An 8,942-nucleotide genomic window follows, 5' to 3' on the forward strand; every position below is an offset into this window, starting at 1 on the left:
GGATCTTAGTCTTCCTTGTCCTATTTCGAGGCATTTTGTAACCTAAAAGACGAGAAAATATAAAGTAATGAGCGAAGTGTAAAGAACAAATATATATATATATATATTGAAGTATATTTGTTGAAAGTTGAAATTTTCCATTGTGACCCAACCATCGTTACTGAAACCAAAAATTCGGAATAAATTATAGACTCTTGTTAAGGGCAAAATAATAGCATTTTAGGCTAACCGAAAAACTACACAACACTAAATAATCCACAAACACAGAAAATCCTTAAAGAATTTGACACAACACACTTTTAAAAAACACGTAAAAATTTAATTTGCTACTTACTATGGCGGTACTGGCGCGGCGCGGGGGGAACGCTCGAGGCCAACGTTTGACAAGAGTACATGTGTTTGTGTGCGTAAATACACGAACAGCGGCATTTTATTCACTGTTACCCGTAAGTCACTATTACCCACTCTCCCCTATACTTGTGCTGAAATGTCTTGTCATTCCGGGAAAGGTTTGATCAATCAACGTTTCCGGCGCAAAGTGACTTTTATTATACTATTTCCAGTACCTAACATAAGTTAGGTATTTATGTGAACTTATTGAGTTTCATTAACATTTTTTGTAAATCCCTAAGACATGAAGAGTTTTTTAATCATCAATTATGGCAATGAAGTAATGCACCCGGTGAATATAGTTTTTGTTTGGTTGAAGTTAAAAAAGGAAAATACTGCCTTAACCCTAGTAAGTTTACCCCGAACGGAGAACTCGTGGTTTGTCAAAAACTAAGTACTTATTATAATGCGATTGAACCGCGTGCGCTTTATTGCAATGTCTATGGAGACCTTAACTGATAGATTTAAGTCACCCTAGAGGTTAAAATAAACTGTCTGTGGTAAGCGGTAATGTTTCGTTTCCGTAATGTTTCAAATATCTATATTATGCCAATTAGTGTAAAATAATAAATGTGCCTAATATATACATATTCGGCTTGATCACCCACATTATTTTATATACTTATATATTTTTTAGGTATTAGTTTTGGTTTTGTAGGTAGTTTTAATATTAGGTTACTTTTTATTCTAAGTTTGTTATTAATTATGTTTATGGTTTAAAAAAATAAAAAACACCATTTAAAATAGTGTATTCGGGTAATACCGAATGTCGGATAATTCCGAAATTCAGATGAAAATCACCCTTAATTCCATCATAATAAAAGTCTCTTTTCGGAATTATCCGACGGTTTTCGACATTCGGAATTACCCGAGTAAACCTTATATATAAATGAAGCACTCAACCATATTTTCATGCTTGCAAACAAGATGACCAGAATAGCAAGACCCCCTCACTTTCAATTAATAATTAATAAATAAATATAATCTTCCCTAAAATATTTATGCCCCCATAAATAAATTTGCCCTATTCCATTTGAATTAGGTATGAAGTTATTGGGTAACAAACTATCCTCTGATAGCGTAGTTTAAACACATTTAATTACATCCGACGTTCCCCTATCATATCTTATTTATTCATCAACAATACAAGATTGTGTTTGAAATGCACATAAAATACAGTTGCAATAAAATACAATATAACAAACAACATTAATATACAATAATAGTAAGCACTACTATCATATTTTAGCCATTATAGGACGACATTCACAGTATAATTTAAGGCATTTATGAACTACTTATACAAAGCTTATACACTAACTAAACTAAATCAGTAGATTTCAAATAACCTAGCAAGCAGTGTGTTCCAAGTTAAATGTAAGAACTTCGCTTCGCTCGCTAATTCGATAAAATAAAAATGTTAACAGGTTGTTTTAAAATGTTTATCGCTTTACGGTGCGGTGGTATGGAGGTGGTAGGGTTGTGGTGACAAGAATTGGCACATAATTCTGTGGTATTGATTTTATTTGTGTAATGATAAACCACAACAAAGAACGAGATACAAAGAATAATAAAATTATTCTGCACCACAAGCTGCGTGTGTTGCGCCTACTGACCAAATTAATTATGGATGCCGCCTGTCAGAGTGGAACCATTTGTTACACAATGAAGAATGTTGTATATTATGATACCATATTGACGCATAGCAATAGTAAAACATATTTTGTTCATAAGCTTTCCTTGAAACAGATAGCCTTTTTAATCCGTACCTAAAGGGTAACAGTAATAACTCTATTACCAGAGACTAGTAAAATATTCAAGACCCAATAATACGTACATACCTACTGTCGAATGGCAGGAGCAAGATGGGGCTTAAGACCTAAAATTGCTGTGGCTTTACACAGCTTTAAAGAGACAAATAAACACTGCTAATTTACTAGTTACTCAGTGTTATACTTACTTGATAAATATAGGGCCGAGGAGACGAGTGATACAAGCGTTGGTTAATAGCACACTGCTTTATTCACGTAAGTAAGATGGGTGGTGGGCGCAGCCACACACACATGCATAGGTAGTTGCATACATATACAACACCCCTCCCTCTATATTACTAATATCCTAAAAATATTTCTTAAAATCTACATTTAATTTTGAACGGCGTCGTAATCTGTTTCGCGCATCTGAGCGCACCGATTGGGCACTTTGTTGCTCAGCCTCAGTGGGGACCATCTCTGTGTCTGTGTCTTCAGAACTGTCCGTAAAAGATTCCGCTTCTTGGAACTCGGCGTCACTTGGCACTGACCCTTTCCCCTCCCGCGAGAGCTCTGGAGTGTCACCAGACGGAGACGACGGATCTGGAGGGGGAACACTGCCCCCATCGATCGTTGGCGGTGACGGAGTCGGCGAGGGCGGCGACGGCGGCGGCGGCGGCGGCGGCGGCGGAAGCGACGGCGGCGGCGGAAGCGACGGCGGCGGCGGAAGCGACGGCGGCGGCGGCGGAGGAGGGTCTACAGATGGTAAGTACTCATCCACATCTGTTAAACTTAGGTCCCCTGGGCTGTCATTCGCTATGGTACCATTGTATCTGACTATTTGATTTTTATGTTTTTTCACAATACTATCTGTATAATAGTCTTTGATTAAATATAAAACTTTACCAATTCTTTTATCTATTGTCCCTTTGCACCAGTTAAATTGAGATTTGTTTTCATACTTTTTGTAAAGTATTAACTCGCCTTTTTTAAAATTACGTGACTCGTATTCTTTACATGGTGAACACTGTTGAGTTTTTACAGGTTTATTAATCGCGGACTCGGCAGATGGTAAGGGCGACAACTCCGAGGATGGATTCGACACATCAAGCCTACATCTCATTTTATGACCGAATACTAATTGTGACGGAGCGCAGCCTGTGGTTGAATGCATTGAATTGCGATAATCCATTAAATATCTTAATAAGAGTAACCGCCTCTGTCTATCATTTTTACCCGTTAACATACTCGACTTAATACCCTTTTTTGTGATCTTAACAAAACTCTCGGCCTGGCCGTTACTGGCGGGGTGGTAGGCCGGTGACGTAACATGTTTTATGTCGTTAAGGTCACAAAATCTAATAAATTCTTGTGAGCAAAAAGCAGTACCATTGTCACTCACTATTGTTTTTGGTAACCCGAATCTGGAAATAAAATCGCATAACTTGTCTACTACGGCCGTGGATGTCGTACTAACCATGGGGTATACCTCGAGCCATTTACTATAAGTATCCACGATTACTAAATACGTATGGCCATATAGCGGTCCGAGGAAATCAATGTGTAACCTTTCAAAACAGCGCGCAGTCTGGGGCCACGGCGCAGGCGGCGCGCGGGGCGGGGACGGCCGCAACTGCTGGCATACCTCACACGAACCCAAAAACATCTCCAAAGCCCTGTCGATACCTGGAAACCAGAATCGAGCCCGAGCCTCAGCTTTGGTTTTAACTATTCCCAGGTGTGACGTATGTAGTTCTGCCAGAACTTTATCGCGTAGCGACTGTGGAACTACCGCTTTGTGACCTCGCATAATAATACCATTTTCTACAGCTAACTGTGTTCTACATAAATGGTAAGGCTTCAGACGCACATCGGTAATTTTATTCGGCCAACCATTGAGGATATACCCAATTACGATATTTAATATTGCATCTGTCTTGGTACCTACCTGTAATTCATTTAGAGTTAATGGTTTAGCCCCGTCTGTAACAAAACAAACATATGCGGCCTTATCACTATCGGCGAGTGCCGGCTCCGCGCCCCGCCCGCGCTCCCCCGGCAGGCTTGCCCGAGACAGAAAGTCGGCACTATTGTCTGCACTACGCACATATTCTATTGTATAATTATAACCGCTGAGAAATAGTGCATACCTTTGTAAACGATTAGCTGAGACCTCGGGGATACCTTTGTAGGGCCCAAATATTGAAGTTAAAGGCTTGTGGTCCGTTCGTAACACAAACGGCTCTGCCCTGCCGTACAGATACTGATGGAAGCGTCGCACTGCATAGATTATTGCGGTTGCTTCCCGCTGTATTTGCGCGTACCTTTTCTCAGCGGGGTTTAGAGTGCGCGAGGCAAATGCGACCGGCCGCTCGACTCCGTCCGAATCCATCTGTGACAGAATAGCCCCAAGGCCACTAGGTGATGCATCACAGGTCAGAAAAAGTTTTGCTTTGGGGTTAAAGTGTGTAAGAACCTGATCAGACACCAGATGACTTTTAATTTTGTTAAAAGCGTCGTTATGCAACTCTGACCACTCCCACTTTGTATTTTTTTTAAGTAGGTCATATAGTGGACTGAGTATGGTGGAGGCGCCCGGAACAAAATTTCTGTAGTAGTTACTTAGCCCTAAAAATGATTGTAACTGATTAATGTTTGTTGGCACCGGGGCTTCGACTATAGCTTTAATTTTGTCTGGTGATTTTTTTAAGCCTTCTTTATTTATTATATAGCCTAAATAGCTAATCTCGTCCTTAAAAAACTCACACTTTTCGCGCTGCAATACCAGTCCCGCATCCTGTAGTCTTTGCAACACTACCTTTAACCTGGCCTGGTGTTGGGCGGCGTCGGCGCCCGTGATGAGCACGTCATCGAGCAGACACAGCACGCCGTCGAGGCCTGCGAGCACACATTCCATGGCTCGCTGAAATATTGCTGGCGCAGAAGCCAGCCCAAAAACGAGACGTGTAAAGCGAAATAATCCACGGTGCGTGTTTATGCAAGTCAACTTTTGTGAATCTTCGTCTAGCTCGAACTGGTTGTATGCCATGGACAGATCTAACTTTGTGAATGTTTTCCCCCCGTATAACTTTGAAAACAATTCGTTTATCGTTGGCAAGGGATATTGATCGATAAGCAACTGTTTATTTATGCTGACGGAATAATCTGCGCATAAACGCACTGACCCATTTTTCTTTAAAACTGGCACTACAGGTGAGGCATACTCGGAATGATCAACTGGCTTCAGAACCCCTAAATTAACAAGCCTATCAATTTCTTTGCTAACGGTATCACGTAATGCGAACGCTACAGGCCGCGCTCTAAAAAAAACAGGTTTTGCGTCCTCTTTAAGCCTTAAGTTGACTTTATACTTATTGAATAACCCTAATTTACCTGAAAATAGTTTGGGATACTGTTTTTCCAAGTCAGTGCTACCTACCGGTAATTTATCATTACAATAATGCACAGATTGCACAGGTGCAAGTTGCAATTGAAACAAAGCAATAAAATCTCTGCCTAGCAACGGCGGGCCGTCGTCGTTAACAACATACACGTTTAATGCGTGAGTGCTACCCGCGTATTCTACCCTCGACCGTGCATTACCCTTACATTGTAGATGTTGGCCTGAATAAGTGACTAATCTTTTTTTTGTAGGTAACAATGGTACGTCTTTAAAATGCATTTTGTACGTAATGTAAGAAACAACGGTCACCGCGGAACCAGTGTCGATTTCAAATTTCAACTTTTGACCATTGATTTTTACCGTTTCAACCATAGGCTCGCCCCTAAAAGATCGAATGTAATATAACTTACCGTCGTCGTCGTTATCGCCCTGACAATCTGCCGCTACATTAACGTAATTTACGCTAGTGCACATCTTACGGAGATGCCCTTTTTTATTACACTTTTTACATGTAAACTTAGCGAAACGACACTGTGACGCACTATGGTTGGTGTAGCCGCACACCGAACACTTCACCTTTGCACTTCCCTCGTTTTTACCACCACGCGCGATCTTAAATAACTCGGAGGCTGATGATTCCGACGATCCCGGAGTTGCGGCAGCGGCGCCGGCGCCGGCGCCGGCCACGGCCGCGCCTGCCCGCGCGCGACGAATGTTTTCAGCAAGTTCTACCGCCTTCGCTAATGTTAACGCGGATAAATCTTGAGCGTACAATTTTTCTTTTTCCCTGCCCGGCAGCATCCCCATAACGAAACGGTCGCGCAATGCTTCTTCTACGTTATTAAACGCACAATGCATTGACAGTCCTCGCAGTCTAGCGGCCCACTGCGGGTATGACTCCTCTCGTTGCTGCGTTGCCGAGTAAAAGTTGTGCCGCTCGCCGAACCCGGTTAACTTGGGAGTGAAGTGGTCGTCCAGTAATTTTAAGATGTCCTCGTACGGCACTTCTTGGACGTCTTTGGGCAGCGCCAAATGCGCTGCGAGCTCGTATGAGCTGTCATTGAATGCGCTTAACAAAATCGCTCGTCGTTTCTGTCCCTGTGCATCTGTAGCCGCTGTAATATTATTAGCGATGAACCACTGACACACGCGACTTTTATAATTTTTCCAAACTTGTACGTTATGGTCAAAAGTCGGAAGGACACCGAAAACAGCACTCATCTTTTTTAAAATGTGGGTAAACGTCGCCACTGATAAATATAGGGCCGAGGAGACGAGTGATACAAGCGTTGGTTAATAGCACACTGCTTTATTCACGTAAGTAAGATGGGTGGTGGGCGCAGCCACACACACATGCATAGGTAGTTGCATACATATACAACAAGTACATATAAGTATTTTTACCTACCATCAACTCCCTCCCTCCGTAAAAATAAATACGCAAATATAACAAACCACCACCAAAACTATTCGACACTTGTTTCGCCTCTCTACGAGGGATCCTCAGGAGACCCAACCGTCAACATCTCGTCGTAATTGTGTGTCAGTTTAAAAAATGACGAGAACGAATGGAGTACCTACCGAACTACGAGTATGTACATATGTATTATACAACTACTTAATAATAGAGTTTGTATTAGGCAATGCACGTGGAATGCCTTCTGAAATGGCATCAAAAAGAAGATTTAGAAGTCATGAAAGTAGTGGCGTTATACAAGTTAACCAACGTCACAGGGCGGACACGCCATACATCAAAACTCGTTTGCGTGTATATGTGTGAACGGCACGTCTGTACACGCGTCATTGTGTGAGTAAGTCGCTTAGGGCTACTATTTACATGTTTTTGAGTTCACGGAGCGTTATCGTTGTACTCGTAACGTAAATATCAAACATTTTTATTCCTGAAATTAAAGAAACAAACATAATTTACAAGATGGTATTTTCTCCTAGATCCTTGCTATAATAAACTATTCTATTCACAGGTCACAGCTAATATTATTTGAACGTATATGCGAACTCACCCGTAACCCGTAAAGGCCGTAAAATATTACGTAAAGTATGGTGCGGCAATAAATTACCAAAAATGTCATGTCGAATTGTCGATACACAATTAGTGTGGACTAAATATAAATAATTACAAAACGCTACTAATATATGTATAATAAAAATAAATGTTCTTTATTTCGTGAATTCGAAAAACAACCATACATCGCAAAATACATCGGCATTTTGAACGTTGCGTCATCGCGCCGCGGCGTTGCTAGCCGAACTGAGAGTATGTCAGGAGTCCGTCAGAACTCAGTCGCGGGGCGAGGTAATCCGAGTCGGGGCGGGGCGGTGCGTGTCCGTTCTGTATGATAATACTATTACTTATTCTGTGCCAACGTGTTTTAAAAATGTAGTTATCATTATCATTTTACCATTAAGGGATAACAGACTGCTAGAGAATCAAAATCAGAAATTGTGATAAGTTACTATTTGATTTTAAATTCTAAATATATTTTCGGCAGCCACTTGGTTTTAGATTAAACTCTCCAAGACAATTTGTCAGGTCTAGTAACGACAAGTAACATCGATCAAGCTTAATACTCTATCAATCGGTCTTTCAAGACGTCTTTATTGCAAAGTCTGATAGATACGAATAAAATATTTCTCTTTTAATTTCATCACATTAGGTCACCATTATCTAATAGTTTACCTTGCAGATAATGCAGATACATTCATAACGCCCAAGACTTAACCTAGTTTGATTCGTTAATTGGACCTATAAACCTATAAAGACTTAGTTATTTACTTTCCAACTATAAACAATCTAAACCAAAGCGTAACTTAACCTTGAACTATATAAATACGATAACTTCACTTAAAAGATTATTAATATGACGCTCAAGAGAAAATTAGTGCCATTACAAATAATTCGTGCTTTATTGATCGTTTGGTTCAACCCATAACGTCTGCTAATTCCTTGAGTTTACCCACTTCGTGGAAGCAATATCTGTTTAAATGGAATAAAGTTTTAACATTACATTTTATCTTTGCTGAGCCACTTGATAATTTATTCAAAGCCACATCAGGTTCTTCAGAAGTTTTGTTTAACCGATAAGCTGGAAATACTGGAAAAAATATGATATTGTTAACATTTTTATTTTTGTTTTGTTTTTGTCCGTTTTATGTAAACCTGTTTATGTGCAATAAAGTGACATACATACATACCTATTGTTAAGATATATAATGTACCTAATCACACACAGCAGAAGTATTCCTAGGCACGAAAAAGACGTAAGTTACCTAACCTACCTATGTCTGCGCTATTTTAGTATTCCGTAGCTAATATGGAAAAACGTTAACCTTAATATTTTGTAATTTTCCATGTGTCCGTCTGATTTGTAATAATAATA

At 40.3% G+C, this 8,942-nt stretch overlaps 1 protein-coding gene across 1 annotated transcript; it reads right to left on the minus strand.

Moving 5' to 3' along the window:
- Positions 1 to 2,440: 2,440 nt before the first annotated feature.
- On the minus strand, positions 2,441 to 6,829 carry LOC134678362 (uncharacterized protein K02A2.6-like). The gene has a single exon (XM_063536912.1). The coding sequence runs from the start codon at positions 6,763 to 6,765 to the stop codon at positions 2,509 to 2,511; it is 4,257 nt and encodes a 1,418-aa protein (XP_063392982.1). The 5' UTR covers positions 6,766 to 6,829; the 3' UTR covers positions 2,441 to 2,508.
- Positions 6,830 to 8,942: the final 2,113 nt, after the last annotated feature.

This window comes from Cydia fagiglandana, chromosome Z, assembly GCF_963556715.1.
Source record: "Cydia fagiglandana chromosome Z, ilCydFagi1.1, whole genome shotgun sequence".
Taxonomy (NCBI): domain Eukaryota; kingdom Metazoa; phylum Arthropoda; class Insecta; order Lepidoptera; family Tortricidae; genus Cydia; species Cydia fagiglandana.

What these genes read in the sequence shown, in the direction of transcription:
- LOC134678362 (XM_063536912.1), bottom strand. Translation starts at nt 6,765, where the DNA reads ATGAGTGCTGTTTTCGGTGTCCTTCCGACTTTTGACCATAACGTACAA.